Source organism: Grus americana, chromosome 1 (genome assembly GCF_028858705.1).
Source record: "Grus americana isolate bGruAme1 chromosome 1, bGruAme1.mat, whole genome shotgun sequence".
In the NCBI taxonomy this organism is placed as follows: domain Eukaryota; kingdom Metazoa; phylum Chordata; class Aves; order Gruiformes; family Gruidae; genus Grus; species Grus americana.
Window position 1 is genome coordinate 16,142,021 of NC_072852.1, and position 27,048 is coordinate 16,169,068.

The following is a 27,048-nucleotide window of genomic DNA, read 5'->3' on the forward strand; positions in this document are numbered from 1 at the left end:
CACACCACAGGAAAATCCATGTAACCCTGCTACAGCAAAGAGGAAACAAAGAGCACCCAAGAAACATTTCCAAAGTTCAGGGACTCATTCTTCTGAGACATCCTTATGAAATTTGACTTTGTGAAAGGTCAGGGCAGAAATGATCTTCATCTTTTTTGCCCCAAATTCCCACAACCCTTTCCACAGCTGCAACATACATCAGAGAACAAAAAAATCTGCACCTAACCTGCCACATGGAAGTAAAGGAAGTTTTGCCCAGTGGCATAAACAGTAACAGCTGGAGTTGAAAAGAACAGGAGAAGCAGCTGAACAAATTGGCTGAACAGAGTGTTAAGAGCTTCCTGCTGAACTTTGCTGCTACTGAAAGTAATGTAGAAAATAGTAGTTCAGATGACAGACTAAGGCACCAGCCCCCAGACTAGAAACTGCATGAGTTTGTGGCTCCACCTACTCTACTGTAGAACAGCAGTCACCCACAGATGGCAAGCTACTTCAGTGTATATCCACAGCTCAAATTTCAGCTACTAAAAGTTTCTAGTTTTGCAAAGCCAAGGTAAACTTGCAAAGACAAACAGTTCAAACAATAACTCATTAAACACTTGTGGATTTGGAGTTCTGTTGCTTTTCAAATCATAAACTGAACAGAATGCAGCTACATGACTCTGAAGATCTATGGAATAGTTTTCAACTATTACAAAACAAACAATGGAAATGTTTGATGCTTACTTCGCCATCATTGTGATAAGCTCTCTCCCACTGCTATCCTCTATGTGAGATATACATTCTCCTGTAGACTCCACTTATATTCAAAAAACAGGGACAACTACATACCTGGGCTTATAAAACTACAGAACCACAACTGGCTGCATAAGTTGCATCCTGACTATTTTGAAAGATTTCCTTCCCAAACTCTTTATTAAACTGCAGCCAAGCATGCATTAATTTAGGGGAGAAAAGTATCTTCTACACAATGGCACTACAACATTAAATAGCAAAATTACACAAACAGTAATGAGAATTTAATTAATCTGTACTCAGATAACCCTTCTCTCTTCCCTCCATTTCTACAAAACCTCACTTAGCTAGTGCAAACGTCAGTTTCCTACATTGCAATATGAAGCACTTCTCTGTAGCTCACGAAGAGACACACAAATACTGATTTTTCATTGAGAAATACTGACAATGAACTACAGGCTACAGGAGTACAAAAATTCCACCCATGTCTGGCCACTGGGAAATAATACATATTCAAAAAGGTTTTTTTAAAACACATTTTTAACACCACTTACTTGAAGTTTTGCTAGCTGAGCTGTGCGAGACACTATTTTGTTGTAGGGGTCAACAATTTTGACTCTAATTCTAAAAATAAGAAGAGAAATTTATTTATAACTATTAAAAAAAATAACATGATAGAACAATTAAGAATTTATACTATTTTGCACAATGAATGGCATACCTATCAACAGTACTTTGTAGAGCACCAATTCTAGTCTGCATCATTTGGAGGACACCTGCAAAATAAAGCAGATTTTTTACATGGAACACTTGTCAATTATAAAAAGAACTATTCTTCAAATCACAGTAACTACTGCAGACTACTTTAGCATAAAAAACACAGTTTCCCCCTTTACAACAAAGCATTCAAACAGATTGAAATGAATAAAACACAGCGTATTTGGAAATAAACTGAGCAAGTAATAGGTCACTTACTGAATGATATGGAAAATCTATTGGTAGAGAACACAAACCTACAGAGAAATATCACTCTAAAGTCCATCATACGTTAAGTTTCAAATAATATTTAGAGTATGTTGCTTTGGAAGAGAATGATGATCAGGACTGCTGTTCAAAGGCATATAACCTGGTACAAATGCCTGAACATGATACACAAAAATGGCACAACTTATTTAACTTTATTTAACATAGTGACTAGACAGTTCAGAGAAACCAACAGACAAAATAGGACTAAGAAGATAACCAATTCTATTTCAAGGTTTTCTTCCTCTATATAAGCGTCTTTAGCAAAAAAGTAAGGTAACGATGTCATTGTGAGATCATCTAATTTAGATGACAAACAGAGCTAACTACCCTAATCGTGTTTGTTCCAGATTCGTTTGGCAAAGCAGGACAAAGAAAGCCCACAAGCACGCTTGTTCTTTTCTTGTTAAATTGCAAACAAAGTAGTCAAGGGTAGCAGTCATTTTTTTGCAATATGGAATCAGCCTGCTGAGAATTTAATCAAGTTACACAAACCCAGGCCTACGAAATTATTTTTGTTCCAGTTATTGTTAGCATTCTCAAACATACTACATTTTTGTGAAGTCCTGTTTACGAGCCTATCATCATCAAATTGGATAAAACTGCAATATGATACAGTAAGATGGAAGATAAACAAAACTACTGATAAAAGTTTTATTCAGCTTGTCCTGTACTGGGACTACATCTCACGTATTTTATATAAATATGCAAACTCCCATTTCTCCATATTTCAGAATTATTAATTTGGCTTAGTGACAGACTCAGGACTTCTCTGACATTTATACACGGAATGGTAGGCATGCAATTCTCATGCGTCAGAGGATGAAGATATTAGATACAGTGAAAAGTTGGCAAAACAGGCTGAATTTTCCACTCTACATTGCAATAACAGGGGAGGGTCAGTAGCATGACATTGCTGCATCTATGACTGTGACATTGCTATAAAGCATACAGCAGTCCTCTTGCCAGAAGTCAGAGTTAGGATAGGTGAAAAGGCAATTTACCCTCTCCACCTGCTGGGTAAGATACAGGACGATACTGTTTAGCCTATCTTGAGCTAACAGGTAGTTCAGGATATCTATTGAGCTACCTACAGACAGAAAAGAGTATGTATGCCAGAGCAGTATGCCATTTAAAAAGTGCACAGACCTAAAAAAGAAAGGACACTACAAGCTGGGTATATCAGTTTGAAACGTTTAATGAGATTCGCTTTCACGCATCCAAATGATGGTGCGTGCTGTGAATTAGTTTTCCATAATCTTCACTTGCTAACTTTCTTGATAAACACACCAAGAGCTATGTGTTTCTAATGTCATAATTAAAATTTCTATTGACATCCACCTTTTCTTTTTCTTATAAATCTTGTCTCAGTGTTTCTCTACAGTGACCATATATCACGTGTAGCACAAGCAGGGCAGAGATGAGAAAGTTTTGCAAAACTTAAAACATCATCATTGTGTGCATAGATGCATGATTTTCCTGGCAACTGCAGACTGAAGTTTCTACTGATGCCTCGAGTATCAAATACTTTTCAGGATTAGAACCTCTGCATGCTTCTCCTCTCCTAACACACAGAAAAGGCCTCTTGAAGAGCATAACCCTAAGTAAATGGAGAAATTTCAACAAATTTGAAGTGATTCAGATTCTATTTTTACTTCGGGTTATTAAATGTAACACGTCTTATTTACCACGCCTGCCTTATAGAAAAGTTTTGTAACTGAATAGCTGTTTTGAAGTACTTAATTCTTTCCTCAGAGCAATCTTAGGAAGGAGTCCTTCAGAAACAACCACGATTTCAGAAAACACAGTTCCACTGAGCACAAATTGCTAAAGATCGTGACTGGGAGGTATTTATCAGTCACAATATTGACTACAGATTCCTATCTACTTCTTACTTGGAGAATGAACAGAGATTCCAGTCTTCCTATGCTTAATTTTCCAACTGTTTAAAAAGCTATTTGGGAGCTACAATTGCTAGATTAAATAGGCATTTCTTTATTTTTATAACTATATGCAAATGCTAACAATTGAATACTGTATCCAACAAGTTCCAAAGACTAAGAAGATACAACTGTCAGTAACCAGAAACTCTCTGGTTATGCCAAAACCTGCAAGCAGAAGAAGGAACAAAGATAAATTACTTAGCAAGTCACAAAATGGAAGGGGGAAAGGGGATATGCTTGGATCCCATAGTACATGCAAATTAGCATGTTACAGAAGTAAATAACTTTCTGCATTAAAAAAAACAAACAAAACCACATGAAGTTCCCAGCAAGTGACAAAGAGCAGAATGGCAAGTCTAATGAGCTCCTGGCACAAGAACAATATACTGCAACAATTGTTCAATACAGATTCAATGGCTCTTAAGTAAGGCCTTTGGAAGTCAGCGGTTTATGTTAAAATCCAGATCCCAAACAGCAGAATAACACAAAGGTATGTATTTAATTTAGCAGCCCCTTACTAGGAAAAAAACCATCTCAATGCAGTTAAGATTATGCATTAAAGCCTCTTTGGTTAAGATTTGCAAACTATGCAACACATGCATATGCAACATGCACAGACTTGGTACTTACAGCAACAGGTATCAGCTAATGTTGCAACAAAATTAGGCTTATTTAGAAAAATATATTAAAAGGTCAAAAAGACTTGATTGCTAAAGTTGCTCAGAACTGATTATCAAAATATGTTTACATATGAAGTAGTTATGCCAGAGAAGTATCAGCCAAATCTCCTCCCTGGAGCTCCATCTACTGACATCAAAAAAACCCTGCCTCATGTTACTCCTCAGAAATAAGATCCGTAGCATTAACATTAGGGGCCAAAGTTGGCAGTGAACAACGTTCCCTGCACAGATATTAAAAGTGCTTCCTTCATTGTAAGAAGTAGCAAGCATAATATAATGGTATTTATGCATAATATAACAGTATTTACCTTCCAGGGATTCAATTCCAGTTGCTTGGGCCAACAGGTCTTCATGTCTTGCTACAACCTTAATAAATAGAATAGAGAAATCAACACAGAAAAATGGGGAACATGTGCCTGAAAGGGATATTAATATATCATCATCATCCCTACATTAGGCAGACACAGGAAAAAGCAGCCACACCTTAAAGATGAAAGGGTTTCCAGAACATGTTTTAATTCATAAAAGTGACAAAGTCAGAATGAGAAGAACTGCAGCATAGCTGACATCTTAACTAAAGCCAGCAGAGCAATCACATTTCAACACACCTTCATATATAGTAATAATGGTAAATATAAGCTTATTAATCACACAGTAATAATGTATAGTTTCATTTTTAATATTTTCTTTTCTGTTTACGACGTTTAGAAATTAGTTCCCACAGAATTTACCAATTGGGGCAGAGGGAGGGAGGAAGCAGGTTTTGAAACTACACAGAAACTTCGCATGCGTTCTCACTGCAAGCTCCACTGTGGATTTGCAGTGACTGCATAGATTTTACCAAAAAGCTTTCTACTATTCAAACTCAAAAGCCTTTCTGAAGGTGTGGAGGTGTCAACATATATTTGCCCAGATAAAGGTAAGTCTTAGAGCTAAGGCTGCTCTCCAGCACAGGATGAAAGGGTGCAAGTTAAACCATTCCCTATCTTCTCACAACTGTCATCCCAAAACACAGGCCAGCGTTTCTGATAGCTGACATGATAATTTGGAAAGAGTCAGGGAACATCCTTACAAGGAAGAGCAGAACCTCTATGTACACAGAGATTGGCTGCAGAAACTGAAAACAAAGCAGTATATGGCTTCTTGGTAGGAGTATTAAGAGTGGGCTTGACTGAGTTAAGTATCAGATTCACTACTAGTTTTGCTGCAAGTTGTACCTTTAGTTACTGCTTGCAGAGTACACCAGGCAGTTTCAGAAGCAACAAGATCATACGATTACTAAGCTTTTGACCAGTTTATATCAACCAGCCCAGAATAACAGGTATGCTTTAAACTTACTTGTAAATGAAGCTCTTTATCCAACTGACTAATACCTTGGGCAAGTTTTGCCAGTTGCTCAGCTATCACAGCCTGATGGATAGACTGGGAAGTGTAAGCTTTCACATCAAAGTCTTCTCTGAAGAAGTCAGCATAACATTCTGAAAAAGATTTAGATTTTATCTTCACACTTCAAAACAGTTAAATAATATTTATGAATCTAAAGCGTACAGTTCTTTGACCTTCACTTTCTTCAAATGTTCTCTACATCACATAATACAAATGAGACGCCGATTTGAGAAGAGACCACAATCAAGAGAAACAAGTTTGGAGCTGATGACTGGGGGAGGGGGGTGTAAATGGTGAAAAAAACATGTTCCTTTACTCCCCCTAGTCTGTTCTTGAGTAGAATATACTAAAAAGTATTGCTACCTTCTTCTTCAAACTTTACAGTGTAACCAGGGTGAGGCTGTTGAGGTTGTACCCATAACCAAACACACACTAGTCACCTTCCAATCGCTGAGGACTGAAGTGGCATGAGACACGACTTCGTGAAATCATACCGGACTCTTACAATGGTACTGCTTTATGAACTACACAATCAGTGAGACTGCAATGATGATTTTGTATCAAGCAAGACCCGTGCTTCCAGACAGTGCATACTAATATTACCAAGCACTTCCGTCTCTCCTTTTAGTACACTTTTTTTGTCCTTTAGGAGCAAGCGCCCAGAGGTGAACCCGCCACCTCACAGGGCCGCGCCATTAAGACCCCTCTGCCCACAGCCGGAGGTCTCCTCCCCGCGGAGGGGAAGCCCAGCCGGTGCGGCAGCACTCCCCGCCGCCTGCCGTCCCTCCGCCGCCGAAACTTTCCGTGACTTGACAGCACGGGGGGTTCACCGCCCTCCTCGTCCCGTCCCCGCGCACCGGCGCCTCTCCCCCGGCTCTGCCCGCCCAGCCCAACACCGCTCTCGCACAGGACCCCACGTCTCCTCAGGGCCGCCCGCGGACAGGACCCCCGACGTGGTCCCGCCGGCGGGGGCACAGCCAGGCGCTGCCTTCTCCCCCGCCCGCGCCGAGCCAGTGGCCCCCCCCAGCCGCCGCCAACGGCCGCGCCTCACCGTCCGCCAGCAGCTCGGCGAGGGCCGGGGCCGCGGCTCCGCCGCCGCCTGCCCCCGCCTCCTCCATGCTGGCAGGTGCCGGCAGCCCGCGCGTCACTCCGGGGCGGCGGCGCGCGGCGATGATGGCAAAGGCGCGCGACGGAACGGGGCGGCCCCGCGAGCGGGCGGGCGCGGTGGCGGGGCGCTCGCGCACGTGGTGAGCGCCGGGCCGGGCCGGGCCGGGCGGCAGGGTGCGGGCAGCCCGCCCGGGGGTGGCGGCAGCCGGGCGGGCCGTGGCGGCAGCGGCGCGGCGCTCCTCGGGCCCGCGCCTCCGGCACCCGGCAGGCACCGGCACCCGGCAGGCACCGGCACGCGGGAGCGAGCTCAGGGCAGGGTGGCCGGGCCGCAGCCCCCGCCGTGCGGGGAGGGAGCTGGGTCTGTAGCGGGAGGAGGAGAGACAGCGGGCCCAAGCTGAAACAGGGGCGGTTCTCGCCGGACACGAGGAAAACTTTGTACGTGTGGCCTATGGGGCAGGGCAGGGGCAGCCCTGAGCCCCTGCTCCGGCCTCGGAGGCGGCCCCGCGCCGAGGGGCTGGGCTGGAGACCGACCTTCCGGCCTGAGTCCGTACTGTAAGGGGTGGAGGCGCAACGGTATTACAACGGCGGTATTACACATTATAGCCGGGCACCCGGCGCAGGGCCGGTGTTCATACCTGGTGCTGGCAAAAGGCTTGGTCCCGACACTCTGCAAGCCAGTGTCAGGGTGCTTTACCAAAGAGCAAGTCCGATTTAAGCTCTGTTATTTAGCTGCGTGGCCTGTGAGAAATAGCTGAATTACTTACGCGCAAACACTGTTTGTTTTTCCAGATGCTAAAAGGATTGTTAGTTATACATGATTGGTGACATCGTAGAAACTAAGCAATGCCAACTAAAAGATCCCATGGATTTGTTTCATTCTGGACAAGTTGTAAAAATATGTGCCCCTATGGTCCGTTATTCAAAGTAAGTAACTGTCATGTCAACTATGTTTTCAATGTATTTTCTCTGAGGAAGTTTATCTTCACTGGAAAAACAAGGATGATTACCTTCTTCTCCTTTAATTATTAAAGATGGAGATAGACATGTTTTATCTTACGATTATACTTGACATCCCCACAGTACTGCATGTCAGAACAGCATTTTAGAATAGCTAATCAGAAAAATGGCTTTACTATTCATCTCTTCATTTTCATGTGTTTGCAGGTTGGCTTTCAGAACCTTGGTTAGGAAATACGGTTGCGATTTGTGTTACACACCAATGATAGTGGCAGCTGATTTTGTGAGATCTGCAAAAGCTAGAGACAGTGAATTCACAACAAACAAAGGTATTTTTTTAAGAAACCGTTGCCTTGTTAGAATGTTTTATGTGGTGATAAACCAAATTGGCCAAGTGAATGAAGTCTGTCACACAACTTGACATTCATTAACAATTTTGGTATGCTATATCTGGTTGTAAAACCATAGAAATATTCTAGGTGAGAGTAAGGACATTCCAGTGATAGTGTGTCAAATGAAATAGCGGAAAGCCTTGTCTCCGCCTGAAATCAGGGCCTCCAAACTGATTTAGATGTGTAGTGTGTTGACCACGTAGCTAGCCAGTGGCTATGCACCCACAGCTGCTCGCTCATTCCTCCTCTACCCCCTCCAGCAGCAGCAGGAGAGAATAGGAAGAGCAAAAGCAAGAAAAACTCATGGGTCAAGATAAAGATAGCTTAATAAGTGGAGGAAAAAGGAGAAGGAAAAAAAAGTGATGCAAAGGCAATCACTTCCCACCCCACACCATCAGACCAACACCAGCCAGTCTCCAAGCAACAGCCACCCTGGAACACAATTTCCATGTCCCTACCCACTGTTCTTCCGCTACCACTCCAGTTTTATTGCTGAGCTTGAAGTTATATGGTATGGAATATTCCTTGGGCCAGTTTGGGTCAGCTGTCCCAGCTGTGTCCACTCCCAATTTCTTGCCCACCCCAGTCTATTTGTTGGGGGCAGGCAGAGGCAGAGCGAGGAAAAAAGAGAAAGTTTTCACACTGTGCAAGTACTGTGCAGCAGTAGCCAAAAGACCTGTGTGTTACAATACTGTTTGTGTCACAAAATCCCAAACACAGCACCATACAGGCTGCTGTACTCTATTGGGTCTGGCTGAGATGGAGTTATTTTCCCCGTAGCAGCCCTCACAGTGCTGTGCTGTGTATTGGTAGCTAGCAAGGTGCTGATAACACACCAGTGTTTTGGCTACAGCTGAGCAGTGCTGGCACACATCAAGGCTGTCTCTCCAACATTTCTCCCCCTTTCAGCAGTAGGCTGGGAGTGGGCAAGATCTTGGGAGGGGACACAGCCAGGACAGGTGACCCCAGCTGACTGAAGGGATATCCCATAGCATACGACATCTGCTCAGCAATAAGAAGCTGAGCAAAGGGAGGAGGAAGTGGGGGAGCGTTTGGGGTTTTTATGATGTTTGTGTTCTGGAGCAACTGCTACGCTACTGAAGCCTGGGAAGTGGCCAGACATCGCTTGCTGATGGAAAGTAGATAATAAATCTTTTGGTTTTCCTTTGTTGCCGTGCACAGCCTTTTGCTTTATTAAAACGCCTTTATCTTGACCCAGGAGGGTTTTTTTCCCATCTTATTTTTCTCCCCTCCCTGTCGTGCTGAAGAGGGGAGTCATAGAGTGGCTTTGTGGACACCTGGTGTCCAGCCAAGATTAAACCACCACATATACATAAACTTTAAATAAATTTAAAAATTAACTCCATCCCAGCCAGACCCTGTACAAGATGGTAGTAAGATTTTTTTTCCCAGCAATTGCCGTTTCTTGTGTGTTTCAGAGACTAACACTTAACTTATTGCCAGGAAAAGTTTTCCAGTCTCTAACAAAAATAAGAGGGTTGCTAAAGACAAAAAAATTAATAGACCAGACATTGATACAGTGGAATCAAGGATTGATAAAAGAAGCAGGGTTTCAAATTAGCTGGAGTGGAAAGGGGAAGGGGCTGTTGGTGGACTCCTTGAGATATTCTGAGGATGATAAAAAGGGGCAAGAAGAGACCAGGAAGTTGAAGCATGGCTAGGGTTGATGGGGAGAAGCAAGGCTTCAGGCATGGTACAGAAACATAACTAGAACACATACAGAAAGATGGAGTATAAGGAGTTGTACAGAGTCCTGTCTGTAAAGCAAAAGAGAAAAGTGGTATGAAATATGTGGGAAGAGGTGACAATAACGATACAGATCTGCTGGCGCAAAGTGGCTGCAGTAGAAGAGTGTAACAGGAAACATAAAAGCATAGGCCTCAACTGGAGGAATGAAGAGAGTGCTGCTGACATGCTGGTAAGATTGGCGTGTAGGATCTATGAAGTGTGATAATTTAATCTATTCAGACCACTGAATTGGTAGTTTTGTAAATGTATATATAACAGCAGGGGAAGTATATTTCATTATGTTAGCACTGGCTGTTTACAGTGGTGCATTATGCAAATAGAACAGCAGTTAGATAAGTCACATTGGGAAGCACAGGTAGGCTCTCTTATTAGTGGAATTTAACTTTAAAAAAAGCATGAATAATTATTCATGTGCAAAAATAAACGAGTAAGAACATAACTGGCAACATATATGGCTCAAAGGTCTATAGAGCCACTAGTTCGCTGCCTTTCAACTTCTGATCTGCGCAACGTCCTGTGGCATTCAAGTTCTACACGTCAGATATGTAGTATATTCTGGGGGGTGCAGGGACAGGGAAAGAGGAAATTCTCCTTTGCTGCCTGATAACAAGGGATACAAAATGAAACATTCCACTGTTGTAAACCATATCTTTTCCCCATACACCTCTTTCATGCTGGCCGTAATTTTATAGGCCTCTCAAACTTTCTGCTACAGACAGCTTTGCCAAGATCATAGTATTTATATTATTAGCATTTATGCTTTTAACAAGTAGCTCCACAACAGGTTGTAAAATTTTACTGTGGTTTTATGTTTAGCTTCTTGGCTATTTGGGGATTTTGTCTTCTAATTAGCAGAGTAGGTTTGGAGCCTACAATTGCAATTTCTGGTTTCCGTTTTCTTTGGCATTGACATTTCTGTGTTGTGTATTTCTGACATAGAGGTAGATTTTTTTGTGGACGCTGCTAAAAAATTTAATATGGCTAGACTCAGTATTTTTATTACGTAATGCTCAACCAAAAATTAGGAGCGTGGATTTATTCCCAAGTATTAACTGCAGTAATATAAATCTCTTTAGCTAGAGCACTGTCTTAAATGGACACTGTTCTGAAAATATGCAAGGGATTTTTTTTTGCTTGCTGGATTTTTAGGTAACTTCTAGAAGTGTCTCAACTTGATTGAGAAGGTACTGCTGCCCTCTCTGACTTAAGTTCCGCTACTTCACGAACTGCTTATTTTCCACTAAAACAGAAAAATCTTCAGAAGCAGCTGTGGTCTTTTCAGTACCAGAAGTGCATTTGCTTTGTGCATTTGTTGAATCATCTCTTTCCATCAGTGCTCAGATACCCCCCTTCCTCTTAGCTGCAGCAATTGTTTATATGGGAAGTGAGTGCTAAGACTGTTTGAGATATTTTTAGATGCCTTTAATGTAATGCAGTAGCTGTAAAAGAGGAGACCATGTTCCAAATGTCCATCTGGCTCTCTACGGGGGCTTAGTAAATCACAAGTAGTTCAGCAGACCCAAGTTGAGGAGCACTGACACTTTGGTTTCCCACTTGAGACAAAGCTGCTAAAGCTGCCTCTGCCTGTGTATTCTCATTCCAACTCTGCATATTGCATTATGCATAAAAACCAGCCACGCTGGCACAGAGGAGGAAAGAGATGGGCTGGGATAAGGAAGGGCACATCTTGTGGGTCGTTCAGCTCCTTTCTGAAGGGTTGGTTCCATAAGCAAGTTTCCCGCTTGGCAAGACAGACAGCCATGTCAGCACAGCAAAGGGGCAGCATGCAGACGAGAAGGGGCAGGCTAGGAGGAAAAGCATGAAGGCTGCTGAAAAATTGCAAATACTTAGTTTCATATATTGTCTTTGTGAAAGATAAGCATCTGACCAATTTCAGTCAGAAAAAGTCTGTGTTGAGCCAGCAACCATTTAGGACACATACGTATGTCTGAATTCCCACCTCTCTTGATAGACATACTCATTTAGTAACCACTGGTGAACTACCTTTATTTGTGATCTAGGGCTCGCAGAATTACAAAATAGGTGAGTTTGGAAGGACCGCTGTAGGTCATGTTACCCAGTCGCCCTGCTCAAGCAGGGTCACCTAGAGCCAGTTTGCTCAGGACCATGGCCAGACAGCTTTTCAATATATGAAAAATATTTAAAATTTATAATTTCTTCTTTTTATTTTCTGGGGTTTTTTAAATCTCTAAATATCTTTTCATTGGAGTAGGTGATCATCCATTGATTGTTCAATTTGCTGCTAAAGAAGCACAGGTTTTGTGTGATGCTGCCCGTATCGTCTGTCCTTTTGCAGATGGAATAGACCTAAACTGTGGCTGTCCTCAGAGGTAAAGTTTTGAAAAAGCTGGTGAAATAATGATTAAATAATTTGAGAATAAAGAATGCTGGTCTTTATTTTCATAGTAATTTGCTCTCTTAACTTAAAAATAGACTTGGAGAGAGAAACAGCTTTTTAACCTGTCAGAAATGTCTATGGGGCAAGACGTTCTGAATGTTCTGAGATGCCTGTCACCGTGGTGAGACTGGGAAAACCAGGTGTATTTGCAAAGTTGCCTTTTTTTATTTTTGAGATATTGAGTGTTGGCTCAGAAGTGAAGTGTCCATCCCTTCTCAACAGCTGTTTAAATATGCATTACCAAAAAGAGCTTGCTGCAAATAATTTGGAGAGTGTATTGAGAAATGATGTGGCAATTCCCAAAATAACGAGGCAAGTCCCTGATATCTGCAAGTGAAGGATAGTCTTTAATTATACAGATTATATTATTCAGGAAGTGCTCAAAAGAATTTCTTCCATCTTTTATTAGGTTTATAAGTACAGTGAATTAGTGATCTACTTCTCACTTAAATTGATAAAGATTTTGTCTTGACAGTGAAACAGAGTAGTAATGCACAAATGAAGATTCTTGCTAACTGGTTCAATTGAGAACTATTTATTACATGCTTGTCAGGCAGTCTTTTTCTAAGTGAAGACCTCAAAAATAAATGTAGGAAAGCAAAAGATAATATTACAGTGCAAATACTTAATTTGTCTGTTCTAATTAGGTTGTCTTGACTTAAAATTATAGTATTTGAGGAAACTTTTCTGGAGAGATCTGAGACTTCAGAATGGAAGTGTTGTGCGTTTTTTTCTAAGCTAACTACAGCTAAGTATGCCAAACTGTAAATTCCTTTTAGGCCAAAAATACATGCTTACATTTGAATCCTTTGTTTCTTGTGCATGCTGCTTTCAAAATAACAAAACTTTGTGCACTTAATCTGCCTTTATAAGAAAGATTGTTTAAGAAAAAAACTGCTGCTTTTCAGTGGAAGCAGAGGTTATTTCCTACCAATCAAAATAAAGTGTTTTGCAGTTGAGGGAAAATCTTCAGAATATTACTGAAATCATATCCTCACTTCAAAAATCTTCCTTTTCAATCCAAAGTCATTTTCTGTTTAGAAGAAATCCATGACCCAATGGAAGGGGAAACATCAAACTATTTATTTTATGTATGGTCTAAACCATTGTTGATTAAATGTTATCTTCCTTGTGAGTCCATTTTGTGGACAGAAGATTGAACTGAAAGAGATCAGTAACTTGTCCAAAGTTCTAACAGCACAATGGAGACTAAACCAGGATCTAAAAGCTGGTGTCAAAAATGCAAACAAATCATCGATCATAGCCAGTACTATCTCTGTTTACGCAACCGCACATTCTAAAGGTTGTAAGGAAACTGATGGATTTGACTGAAATTGATGTGCATTTTTTCAAATGTAGAATACAAGTATTCTATTTCTTTTAAAGATGGGCGATGGCAGAAGGTTATGGTGCTTGCTTAATAAATAAACCAGAACTAGTTCGAGATATGGTGAGACATGTACGGAATCAGATCGACAACCCTAGATTTTCAGTATCTATTAAAATAAGGTAGGTCTAATGTAAGTGCTGTTCATGGTACATGGAAGAATCCTTTTAATTTTTTTTAAAGAAACATGTTAGTGTAATAATTACACTATAATACATATAATTCTGTTAATGTAATATTACATATTATAATAATTTCTTTACATGTGAAGACTGCTGAGATTTTTTGACCCTAGATGGTGAAAGAATGTCTGGGGCACGTAATTCCAAACTTAGATAGTAGAACCAGCACAGCCTTTGACTACTTACCCAGATAACTTGCTGGATGCTGGAGTTTTCTTGCAATTCAAATGACATGGAAGTACAAGTTAAAAGGTCTAGGGTTCCGTAAAAGAAAAGCAATGCATAATCTGTACCATCCCAAGGATTTACTCTGGGAGCTGTGGGACGCCAGAGCCACAGTTACTGCTGGCTGTAAAGGGAAGGGAAACAACACTGGGAACTGATGGCCACAGCTGCTGTAAGGAACACATCCAGCTTCCCTTCATCACTCTATAAACTGCTGTGAACTGTTGTTTGCGTTGCTTTGTACCACTTCATCTGCTATTTATCCACATATCCCGTGTGGTCTTTCCATATTTGTCACTCAATTTTCAACTCAGTTTGCAATCCTTCAGGAAAGAACTATTATAAATTGGATTTTTTTCCACAAAATACGCAAAATAATTATGTTTATTTTAGACTCTTTTGGGCACCCTTGCTTAATCTCTATAAAATTTACTATGTATATTTCAGAAATGTGATATAATTGGGAAATGCTAAATTAAATAGTGGTTTCAACAAATTAAACTCATATGTCTTTATTAAAAAAACTCTATCTTTCAACAGTAACATTTTCTTTATTTATACTATTATTTATACAAATCTGTGGTAACTCCTCCTTAGGGAGGGAGGCTTTTTATACAGTTCAGGTAACTTACTATCTAATGTTTTCATTCCTTGGAATTTTAGGATCCATGAGGACTTAAAAAGAACAGTTGACCTGTGTCAAAAAGCTGAAGCAACTGGAGTTTCATGGATTACAGTACATGGGAGAAGTGTGGAAGAAAGACATCAGCCTGTACATTATGATGCAATTAAAATAATTAAACAAAGCATGTCTATACCTATTGTGGCTAATGGAGACATTAAAACTTTAAAAGATGCTGAAAATGTTCATCACTTGACAGGAGCAGATGGTAAGACTAAACATATTCTATTTTCTAAGTAAACTGACAAATCAGATTTCAAAGTATTTATTTTGGCTGTAAGTAGGACATGATTTGAGTGCTTTTCGCTCTTTGAGGAGACAAATGAAAGAGGATGTTTTAGATGCCTTATAAAGGCATAAACAGAATCACTTGTAATCATCAGAGCACTAGAGCACCATTATTTAAAGCCACAAATAATGATTTCTGAGGCAAATTACAAAAGCTCTTTGCTTAGTTATGCTATCTTATCAGTCAGTAGTGAAGTTCAGGAGGACCTTCAGATGTTCATTCTCTTTATGGAGCTGATCATCTTCTAAAGAACTGTAAATTTCCACTTGCAAATCTCTACTTCCTGCACATGGGAGCAGATTCCTTAGAGTAACAATACGGCAGAAAAAGGGAATATTGTTAAGCCAGATACTTAACAGTTAGGATGGTTAGCTTCAAGGACACAGTGAGGCTTTGCACTCTCAGATCTGTATGTATTTACCTTGTCTTACACTTCAGTGGTAGAATTTTGGGGTAAAGGATTGTCCTGCAGTTACTCAGTCACAATAGATTCCTGCAGCTGTCTATGGTTTCAAGACAATATGGAAATTCAGTACATGTTTGAAGAGGTGATCTATATTTACACACTTTGAATCTTACAGCTAGAGAATAACAGGACAGAGAACAGTAGCTAGTGTCGTAAAGAAAAGTTCATGTGGCAGGTTTCTTTTGACACTATTGATGTTCAATAGCAACAACAAAAACTAGTTGAACCAAACTGTCGGGTTGCTACATTGACTTTCCCCCAAAATACAAAGCAGGAAGGAAATACATAAAAGAATGTTTTTATAGCTCAGCTGGCCACCTTCAATAGCAAAAATATAAAGCATCAGGTTTTTTCTGTCATGTACGAAATTTGTCATATTTGATCATCCTATTTTTTTACAAAGAGACTGTGATAGATTATCTATGTTGACAGTGCAGGAAAACAGAATCCCTTAATTGCAGAAAAATTACAATAGAACTTGTATGGGTTTATCTGACAATTTAGGATTATAGTTGCAAATACACTGGCTTCTTCAGAAAGATTTACTGAAGACCAACAGCCCTGAGATTTATATAATTGAGACATTGAGCTCTTACTGGAAGAAAGATTCTAGGTCACTGAATCAGCTGAATTGAACTGAAAATGACTAAATTTAGCATAGTGCTACTCTTATGTGTTTCCATCATAATTTTATGTTAACAAGACAGGTTTGCATGTGTGTAGCAAATAAAAACAAAATAATATTGAATTGCAGTTTAAAAATTAGGGAAGAAAGGCTTCTGTGTTCTGTGTTTCACTTCAAAATTTCTGGAAGGATATGTCATCAAGTTGAATGTGTTGACAGGTGTTGTAGGTACTCTGAGGTTCAGATTATTAAATGGATTTCTCTGGTATAGCTGTAATACTCATCCCTGTTTTTCTCCCATTACTTGTTTGTAAGCTTTGGGTGGTTGTCCTAAGGGGTGCTATACAAAATCTACGGGAAGATTTAATGTAAAATTTAAACTATAATGTAACTGATTGTTTTAATTTCCAATTTGAAGGTATAATGGTGGCTAGAGGACTCTTAGCAAATCCAGCTATGTTTGCAGGATACGAAGAGACACCTCTGAAATGCATCCAGGACTGGGTTGACATTGCTCTTGAGCATGGAACTCCTTTTACATGTTTTCACCACCACTTAATGTACATGATGGAACGGATAACTTCAAAACAAGAAAAAAAAGTTTTTAATGTTTTATCAAGTACCTCAGCAGTACTAGATTATCTGAAGGACCATTATGGTGTGTGATAACTGAAGTATTTTAGTTCTATGTAAACTTGTATTTTGCAATTGTCAATACATCGTTAAAGTTTTAATTGGGTTCCTACGTTTTAGTCACATTCATATATTGTGTAAGTATTTTCAACACAGTGTAACATTATGATCAAGGTGATACTTTATATTTTTAGTATTTTTATGTCAACATTTTTCACTCCAGAAAATATTCCATATTCCACAAATGTGGAATTCTATTTACAGTACACTACTACACAGAGAATTGATTATTGTAAGACTGCAGTAATTTCATTTCTTTTTTCACCAGACAATTGCTTACAGCAATGTATTTGCAAAACTAGCGCCTTTCTTACATGAAACGTCCTAAAATCAGAAGGACTATTTGTAAATAATATCAAGAATTTCAGACCAAAAGAATACAAAGGGAGCAATTATAGACGTTTTTTGCTTTAAGTGGCATAAACTGCACTTTTAAATTTGAGTAGATTTTTCAGTCTTAAAGACTGTGAGGCCTTGAAGCCCAGCATAGTACCCTCTTTTAAATTAAATGTTCCTTTTGCAGACTAAAACTTCCTACATTTACTTACAACTCAAAAATTCCACACTTCATGTAGTGAAAGTAACCTGGAATAAACGATGATGGAAAGAAGGAAAGAGTAAAATGAAGAGCTAGTTTCAACTAAGTACAAACTTAGCTGAATCTACAGTACAAGACTTGAAAGTTCAATCTAAGTGAGTTCAGTGTTGTTTCTCTACTGTATAATAATTATATAAAAGATTAATTCTCTGTCATCTACCAAAACAGAACTTTATTGGTCAAAGAAAAGCTGACAGATTCTCTCAGTGGGGCTCTTGCAGTCCTTTCTGCCTGCTGGCATGTTGCTTATCAAAGCATGACAGCCACTTGGCTTTGAATCTTTGTATGGGAGGGAAATAGTGAAAATTAGAACAAGATAATAACATTACACACCAGCTGCATTTGTTCTGCAAGGGAAATTTCACAAATCTGTGCAGTACAATTATTTGTAATCAAATAATTTGTTTTCTTTATATGTTTACACAGAAATTCATACCAGAAATTGCTTAGTTTTCTGACTCTGATACTTCTATGAATATACAAGTGAATAGTTCTAAATTTTCTAAATAAATTACTTGCTTTTGTATATAATTGTAATTTTTTTTTTATTACACTATGTGACAACCTGTGGGAGAGGAGGTTGCTTTTGATGCTACTCCCCACATCTTTTAATCATTTAGCTATCTAAATTCTCACAATTTTTTTAATGCAATGGCATAAAAGACTTGATCATTTTTCATAGCAAATATGTTCTGATTCAGGCATATGAACAGAAGTTTGAAAGACGTGACCATCAAGTCTAGTTCACTAAGAGAGCAAAGCTACATAACTCTTCTGATACAGTCACCTTCCTGATGTGTTAAGAGGAAACTACAGACATGCTCTGCTACCCTAGACTGATTGAGACAATCTCTACAACTTTTTTGGTGCGATAAGTTCTCCATTCCTTCAGACAAAACTCTTTTACAATCTTCTGGCTTGTAATGTTTTCTTGGCATTGGATGAGCACAATTAGGTATAGCATTCCAGGTAAAACCCCAGCAATGTCTTCTGCAGTTAATATTTCTCTTTCTAATGCCTCATTTTTCCTCAACTAATACTCATCATGTAATTTATGAGCTCCCAGTTTTACAGCAAAAGTTCTTACTTCCCAACTGCATGACATTGTATTTTGTACTACTGAATTTCTAATCTCAAGTTCATCCAACTATAGTGCAATACTCAATTCTCCTCGAATGCCTCCAGCCTTCCGCATCAACATTGAAAAGTAAAACTATACAACTGAATTGTAGAAGAAAAGGATTCTTGAAAGTATTAACCAAGCCCCATGTTAGCATTTTCTTAAGGTTTTTATGATTTGGCAAGCAACTATTATTTTATGTGAGCTGTCCCATTAGCCACAAGGAGCAGAGAAGAAAAAGTTAAATAACACAAATGCAAGGTGCTTTTGGTTGGTTGGTTGGTTGGTTGGTAGTAGTGTGGAAACTGATCTTTGGAGGACTTGAAATACCTTGACCTATTTACAAACTGAATACTTGATGATTTTGAAGGCAGCAGTTGTTGTGCCTGTGTGAGATCAATCAGAGATTTCTGCCTGAAGTATAAGACCTAGGTTGCTGTTAATATCGCTAGTAATTAAGGAGTGCTTGATCTGGCCAATTATGCATCATAAAAGTCAACAGAAGTTTATCATCCTTATTTGAGGGTGAGATGAATTGTATGCCTTCTTCCCTTGTGAATTTTGTTTGCATCTGTCATGGTTTAGCCCAGCAGGCAGCTAAAACCGCCACACAGGCGTTTGCTCCCATACCCCCCCCAGTGGGACAGCAAAGAGAATTGAAAAGAAAAAGGTAAAACTCGTGGGTTGGGATAGAGACAATTTAATAGGACAGAAAAAGGAAGACAATGATGATAATAATAATAGTTGGGAAATATTAGTTGTCAAGCTTAGCATAAGTGTTGGCATAACTAATTTAGCCTAAGTGACTAAATTTGCCAAAACTGTAGGCCACACACAATGCATTTTCACCTAGTTATATTGAACTTTTGCTGAACCCTTTCCTAGTTAAGTAGAAGGCGGCCCCAGAGCGGGTTTAAGCTGGAAGATGAGGCTATAACTGTCAGCAGAGGCGGCACCCCTAGAGATAAGAAGAGAAGCTGCCCACCTAGAGACAAAGAAAGGACCCAGTGGAGAACATGGGACCCCAGACCCTAATAGTACTATTGGTCTGAACTGTCCCATGAGGGGAACTTAGATTGTAAGGGTATAATTGCCCAGGAGTTTCTTTGTTCAGGGTCCCTCTGCAGAGACACCCAGCTCGAGCTGTTAAAGCTGCTGTACCACCCAAGTAAGTTATCTCATAGGATTTAGAGCCTGAAACTCTGTTGCGCGAAACTGAGGATGAAGAAACTTCTTTAACATAATGATGATAAAAGAATATACAAAACAAGTGATGCACATACAATTGGTCACCATCCAGAGCTGATGCTCAGCTAGTTCCTGAGCCATGCCACCTCCCAGTCAACCCCCCAGTTATGCACTGATCATGATATCATATGGTATGGAATATCCCTTTGGCCAGTTGAGGTCACCTGTCCTGGCTGTGTCCCTTCCCAGCTTCTTGGGCACCCCCAGCCTACTTGTTGGCAGGCCAGTATGAGAAAAGTCCTTGACTGCTTCACAACAACTAAAACCATCAGTGTGTTATCAAAATTATTCTCATCCTAAATCCAAAACACAGCACTACATCAGCTGCTAGGAAGAAAATTAACTCTATCCCTGCCAAAACCAGGATAGCATCTGAACACACTTCACTGTGTTGACATAGAATAAACTGCAAAATTGGAGTCTTAAAGCCATACTCTGAGCAGCCATACTATTCAAATATACATAAATTGCTAAAGATGGGAGTTAGTTATTTAACTTCCAGTGTTATTTTAGAATATAGTCATATTTCTCATTATAAGCTCTTTGAATCTGGGAAAATTCTCATCTCCAGTTTAAAGCCACTAGGTATATTCCTTCCCTGTACATGTTACTTGTAACATCACCAGGTACTTGGTCTTTTTATCTTCTAATTTTCAAATATTTAAAAGTTATTCTGCAAGTAACAAGAGTCAAAGCTTTGTTTCCTATTTTGGGTCCTTTGCTTCCTGTAACCAATCCCGCTCTTTAAGTCGCCCTGCACAACAATGCTGTATGCTCATGATACCTGTACTTTCTTGCAACTTTTAACCTGCTGCAGTAACCCCAGCTCCCTCACGCAGCGTGCACAATCCCATTTTCTCTATTCCCTACTGTTAAGTTGTTTCTTAGGTCTCTCTAGGTTGATGATTGGGCAAAAGCAGTGTGTGATAATGAGACAGCTGTCATACAAACCAAAGTAGAATGCAACAAGTTTGAACTTTCTCTTTGGTTTTCTTTCAGCAGAGAATTAGTCAGATTTCTTGCTTTAACCAGCTTCTAATACACAGGCATTTCATATTTCTACTTCTGAATACCTTGTCACCTTACTGGTGGGAGAGGTATTTCTTTTAACTGCAATGTTTTAAGGTTTCTGAGTTTTTTTCCTAAAGCAGCTAGCCATTAGATATATTGTATGGCATCATATTTATCACATTGTGGTTCACTGTAAGACAGGCAGGCTTAGATCAACAACCTGGACTTCTACAAGTTCAGTTAGAAGAATACCTTCCAGGAGTGGCAGAGTACACTCAACTTGAGAATGGACCTCTCACAGATGTTTGCAGAAGGCATCTCTCTGTCCCGCGGATTGCATTCCAGGTTGGTGGGGGACTCACAGCAGCTGCAGTGGAAGTGCACAGCAGGTGCTGCAGAGTGAGCCTTTCTCAGATCTTATGAGGCCCCTGAAGTCAAAAAGCAGAATATAGTTGTATCAGTGTCAGGCTCAGCTACTGGGATGCCAGCCTGCTGTGCTAGCAAGAGGTGGGTAAGCAGCTCAGAAATGGAAACTGGAAGTGAAGGGGAGAAAGTCCTTAATAACATTTTAACAGTTTCAATAAAGTCTATTGGCTGCAAGCCAATAGATGAAATGTAATAACAGGACATTCTAAGAGGTTATGTTTTGTCTATGCTTCTGATTAAATATGTTTATGAAAGCATGTTGGAAATTCTACTTAAACCCCAGGCTGTTTCCACTGTGTAGATTGGATTGAAATGGCTGGTTGTGTCACTCTCCAATATTTGTTACACATAAACAATTATCTGGGAGGTAACCTTTCATCCAGACATTGCTTGGCAGCAGCTAGGAAAATGTTAACACACTGGCTGCATCCCCAGGCCATAGACCTGGGAAAATTTAAGTGTAAACAATTTCAGATTGTGAGCAGCTGCAAACAACTCTGCTCAAAACTGCTTATGCATGAACTTTCCTACCCTGTTTCAGTTCCAATGGATTAGAGGAACAAAGAGCTACTATTGACAGCATTTAACCTGTCTCATTTTGATGGAAATTAGTTGGGACAGAATTCCCAAATGCAGGTAGCTGTGTCAAGAGGGCTGCTAGACAAGGGAACCTCTTCTACCAGCAGCACCTCAGGATCTGTTAGGGCTGCGGGGATGGCAATCAGCAGCAAGCAGGCCCTGCCCTGAGCGAACTGCACAGGGTGTGCAAAACTCCCAGAGATGACGTGAAATTGCTGGACGTGACACGCAACAGTTATGAGAAGCTGGCACAAGCTGCAGATAGCACTGCGAGGGACGGCTGGGGTTCACCGGTGGTTAAGGGGGAGATATGTGAAAAACAACTGAGCTACACAGAGAGCTTGGGGGGCCCTTTCAGGACTAGAAACTTGCAAGGCCAAGAGTGCCCAATAACCGTATCAGAACTCAGTAACGCCACATAAGGTCAAGACTGCACAAGTAACGGCATCAGAAATACTGGATCTGGGCACAGATACAGCGAACAACAGGGAGGAGTGATTAGCGCAGGGTTACACAGGGGCAAAGTAGGAGAGTTACAAGGATGGCAGAAGAGTTGATCAAGAAACAGGAAAACGGGTACCAAGGTATGGAAATTGTGTGGTCAGAGCCTCATTATGCTGATAAAAAAGCACTGCACAGGACAGTAGGATAGAACAGGATTTTCTGAAGGAATATTGTTTTATTTGTGAGGTCCAAACAGGCCTGTTTGACAGTGTTTGAGACTGTTTTGTTGTTTTTCGTGGTGTCTTTATGAATAATGGGCCTATTTTCCTTGAGAAAAACAGATTTACAGGATCTTAATACATTAAGGTAGCATAACGCATGGAGGGACACACAGTGTTTTAGTTGATCTTCAGAAACTAATCAGTGCACTGGAGAGCAGAGTTGAAGTCCCTGACCGAATAAGCTTGAGTAATGGAGCAGCGGGACAGTCACAGCAAGATCCTGCAGCAAAATGCTTACAACCGTTCCCTATAATGTGAAAAAGATACTAATTTTAATCTTTCTCAACGTGTAAATCCCTGCGTTTTCCAACAGAGGAGTGGTTTCTCAATAAATTCACGCCTACCGTCAGAGTCGGCTTTCCAGCTGCTGCATGCAACCCCCTCAGCAGTCGGTGCTGCACGTCTCACCCCTCCCGGGCCCTCGGCCAGACCCGGGAAGTGGGGGCGGTAGCCAACGATGGCCTCTGGGAAGGGGGGAGGACGGCGGGGAGCCTCCAGCTCTACCGGGGTAGGACCAGAGGGGACCCTCCCCTCCGGCCTGCCCGCACCTTTCCCCAGCTGGGACGGCAACCACCTCCGCACCGCCCCCAGGCCGCGGCTCCCCGCCCTGCCCCCGCGGCCGTCCTGTCACTCAGCCCTGTCCCGGCCCACATCCTCCGAGCAAGGCGGAGGCCGCCCTGCGACTCAGCGGCCCGTCTGCCGCCGCCCCTCAGCGCCGGCGGGAAGGACCGGCTCGCTCGTTCCCAGCCCCTTCGAGAGCGACTTGCTGCCATCAGGCTCAGCCAGGCGCCGGTGCCGAGGAGGTTGCGAAGGCCGAGCGGCCGGGAGGGGGGACAGGACGGGCCCGGGGCGGCCCTGGCCTCCCCGGCTGTGCAGAGTGGAGCGGGAAAAGCGGGCAGCGCTTAGGGGCGGGGGGCGACGGGAGGGGGCCATCGGCCTGCGGCACAGGAGGGGCTGCGGTCTCCTCACGGGGGGCTGCCACCGGCGGACCCTGCGGCTGCGGTGAGGCTCCCAGTCCCCACCTCCCTCCCCCGGCGGACAGGCTCTGCCCCAGGGGCTGGGTCGGGAGGGGAAGTCAGTATAGTGGGACGTTCCCCCCCCCTTCCCCTCGGAGCCACGGTTAAGTTACTTTAGAAGTGTTTCCCTTTGAAACTCGGTGGCTCAACGCGAGGCAGCCTGGGCCCGGCGGGCTGCCGGAGCCGCCGTGGCAATGGTGCCGGCGGCTGGGGTGTCGCGGGCCCGCCTGAGCCGCGCTCTCGTCCGCAGGCCTCCGGGACGATGACTTTCCAGTGGACAGCGGTTGCCGCTTTTCTGTACGGTGAAGTGGGAGTAATTCTCGTGCTCTGCCTGCCGTTTATTTCTCCGCTGAGGTGGGATTTCACTGTGCTGGACAACCCCAGCTTGGTCTTCTCAGCAGTTTGGGTTTATTTTATTTTATTTGTTTTTTATAAACACCGACTTCTGCTGCATCTTAAACTAGCAGTGAACTAAGCTGAAGGAATGCTGTTCGGGACTTGCGCATCAGGAGTTTCAAGAATCATTTTTTGAGGAGCTTTATGTTTGCTTTACACACACTGCTGATTCATCCAAGCAGCAATCGGGGTTCCCAGGCTGAGCCCCATTGCTTTGCTTCAGCAAGTGGGACGTTGTCTCGCAGTCATCTCTCAGGGGTTTTTGGAGTAGCCAGCACGCAGGAGGGCATCTGGCTTCCTGTGCTGTCAGCTCAGTAAGAAACGAGAGGATGGCGCAGCCTTTTCAGGAGTTGTCAAGTTTGCGAGGAGCAGCTTTACAATGCTTTGGTGTGCACTAGGCATTGTGGGTGCTGAACACATAAGAGACATCTGATATTCAAAGCTAGACGCGTACAGCATGTGCAAAGGCTGTCAGAAATTTGTGATCATTTGTTTAAAAAAAAAATGTGAACTTCAGCTTGATGCAAAAGGTTCAGGACTACTGAAATAAAGGCCTCTACAAACTTATATATAGATTAACAAAATAATAATACTTCTGGAACACAAGACAAAACATTAAGAATTCATTCTTGTAAAATAAATGCCCTTAGTAAGGGAAAGAAACAAAATGTGTTAATTACTCTTATTGTGTGCAAAGGCCTGGCTTACAGCCTTATCTTGTTTCCTGCAAGTTGCTCCTCAAACTTACTAATGTTATTTTTATTTCTCTACAGGAAATAAGGAAAGGTAGCTTGTCTGTAAGAGGCAAGAGAAACAGAGTTATGATTTCTTTCCAGAATCAGTAATTCTTAAAAAAACCTAACCAAAACAACAAAACCCAAGTAGGATGAAACCTTAAAGCTTTTTCAAAAAACTTGCCGCTGTATAAAAACTCTTACATGTTTCACTTCTGCATCTTTAGATGTATTTAAAGTGAAGAATGCAGCTTTTACTGTAACATCTTAAGAAACAAAAATTAAGACAAAACTCTGCTCTGTCTAGAGTCTGAATTTAACTACTTAAACCTGTGGGGAGAGTCTTGAAAATGGCTGGATCCTCCACAGCTGATATCAATGATTAGTCATGTTTCCTCAACTTCTGAAGTTGAAACTGTTCGGAAAAATCTAATTTAACCTCTGATTGTTAGGAGTTCAGCATTTCAACATAGATTATTGAGTTCTCGTATTTTCTGTAGTTTTATAATCAAAAGTGCAACTGTATGTAAGAAGGGAGAAGTATTACAGGAGTTGTAATCAGATTATTAATGGCTTATGTGAGGAAACTAGCTGCAAGAATTTCTGTAGGTTGATGACACATGCACAGTACATTGGGAGTATTGAAATAAGTTTCACTTAAGACATAAATAGGATTTGAATCCAGTCTTTGTGGCTGAAAAGCAAATTCGTAACCTCTAGTGTTACCAAAATTTATGCAAACATTAAACACAGTGCTTTTAATTATATACAAAGGATAGATTTCTGCTCTTGGTTTGTAGCATTCAGCTATTCCTTTGAATAGTGGTTTCTGAAAGAGTGAAGTAGCTTTATCCTTTGTGATGTGTTCAATTATTTTAACAAAACTGTTGCAGGAATCTTGTGAGGTTAATCATTAGATTTAGCTGCTGTGACAGTACTGGAAGGCAGCAGTTCTGCCTTGCGCATCTTGGTGGCCTGGAAGCTGGTTCTGTCAGAGCAGTAAAGCGTGCATGATTAAAGATGGATGTGAAACTGCTGATCTTTAAAGTTTTGATTTACTCACTTGGTCTTCAAACAGATTGTTTGCCTCTCTTGTTCCTGCACATTTTTTGTATAATAAGCTCCTTTTCAAGTTTGCTAACAAACTTTTAAGTTCCTGGGGAATGCGTAAATTGACAATATGAAAATAGAAGTATGCAAAAAGACAGAACTGTACTGCCAAGTGGTACATCTGTAGTGGTGGCCGGTACCATAATTTGGAAGGAATATATGTATGTGATTTCTGTTACCAAAAGGAAATGCAGTATTAATAAATGTGAATGTCGATACTTTTTTGAGGAAAAAAAAAAGTGTGAAAATATAGGAAGACTTTGCAGTAAAGAGATCTTATTTTTAGCCTGACTATAACTTGGCAGTATAGTTGGTCTAAGGTCATACCTCAGAGAATCTAGTTGGTCTAAGGTCATACCTCAGAGAATCACTTCTTAAGTGGAGATCAGTATGAATCTTGGAGAATTGCATGTTTAAAGAGTTAGCAAGTTTGCTTCGTTTGAGTTGTAGCTTGGTTTAATTGAAGTAAGCTTTCTTTGTTGATACAGACTATGGCTGTCTGCTGTAAAGAATTCAGATTATACTAAAAGATTTAAATGAAGTTTTTGTACATACAGTGCTAAAATATTTTAATTCTTGCTGATGCAGAACCAGGAGGAACCATTGGAGATGATGCCACAGTCTAATTTAAATTAGGTTCATAGTACGTTGGAAACTGCTTTAAGAGCATTTACATTTTCCAGAGACTGTTAAAATTTGTCCTTTAACAAAACTTGGATATTATCAGACAGTGACTAGCCATGCCTGTGTTACATCCCTAATTGCATAACTAAGTATTACTTCATTTTTGCAGTAGCACCAATTCTAATCTGCAGCAAAGGACAAGAAGCTGCTCTGTTGTCTTTTGTGGGTTTTAGTTCATTTGAGCACATCAGATGATCTTTATTTGTGCTGCAAGCGTGAATTCTTGCAGAGCCCTCCATGCAGTAATATTGAATAGGCAATTGATTGTTTAAACAAACAAACAAAAAATGGTCTTCACCACCATTGGACCTCTGAAGATGCTTCCTTGGCCAACAAATTTATGCTCTTGAAAGAGGTTTTAACACTTGACAAAATATAAACATAAGACTTGTCCTTTTGTTGTCATTTGCAAGATAGAATGAAATAACAATCCTTGTACT

The 27,048-nt window shown here is 41.0% G+C and overlaps 2 protein-coding genes across 5 annotated transcripts in view; one reads left to right on the forward strand and one right to left on the reverse strand.

Moving 5' to 3' along the window:
• Positions 1-6,943, reverse strand: part of COG5 (component of oligomeric golgi complex 5) — a 189,512-nt gene extending 182,569 nt beyond the window's left edge. For both annotated transcript variants that reach the window (XM_054812742.1, XM_054812749.1), the window contains exons 1-5: positions 6,819-6,943; positions 5,720-5,859; positions 4,690-4,747; positions 1,457-1,511; positions 1,290-1,359 (exon numbers count right to left, since the gene is read on the reverse strand). In XM_054812742.1, coding sequence (XP_054668717.1) covers positions 1,290-1,359; positions 1,457-1,511; positions 4,690-4,747; positions 5,720-5,859; positions 6,819-6,885 — 390 coding nt within the window. In that variant the 5' untranslated portion in view covers positions 6,886-6,943. The remainder of the gene's footprint in view (positions 1-1,289; positions 1,360-1,456; positions 1,512-4,689; positions 4,748-5,719; positions 5,860-6,818) is intronic.
• A 15-nt stretch (positions 6,944-6,958) lies between these two features.
• The window catches only part of DUS4L (dihydrouridine synthase 4 like), a 38,421-nt gene continuing 18,331 nt past the window's right edge, over positions 6,959-27,048 (forward strand). The window contains exons 1-7 of one of the 3 annotated variants that reach the window (XM_054812884.1): positions 6,959-7,014; positions 7,664-7,798; positions 8,039-8,160; positions 12,227-12,344; positions 13,799-13,921; positions 14,870-15,096; positions 16,687-18,085. In XM_054812884.1, the coding sequence (XP_054668859.1) occupies positions 7,689-7,798; positions 8,039-8,160; positions 12,227-12,344; positions 13,799-13,921; positions 14,870-15,096; positions 16,687-16,934 (948 nt within the window). In that variant the 5' untranslated portion in view covers positions 6,959-7,014; positions 7,664-7,688 and the 3' untranslated portion in view covers positions 16,935-18,085. Of the gene's footprint in view, positions 7,015-7,663; positions 7,799-8,038; positions 8,161-12,226; positions 12,345-13,798; positions 13,922-14,869; positions 15,110-16,686; positions 18,086-23,282; positions 23,472-23,934; positions 24,039-27,048 lie in introns of those variants that run through there. The other 2 variants (XM_054812902.1, XM_054812894.1) reach the window with 2 other exon arrangements.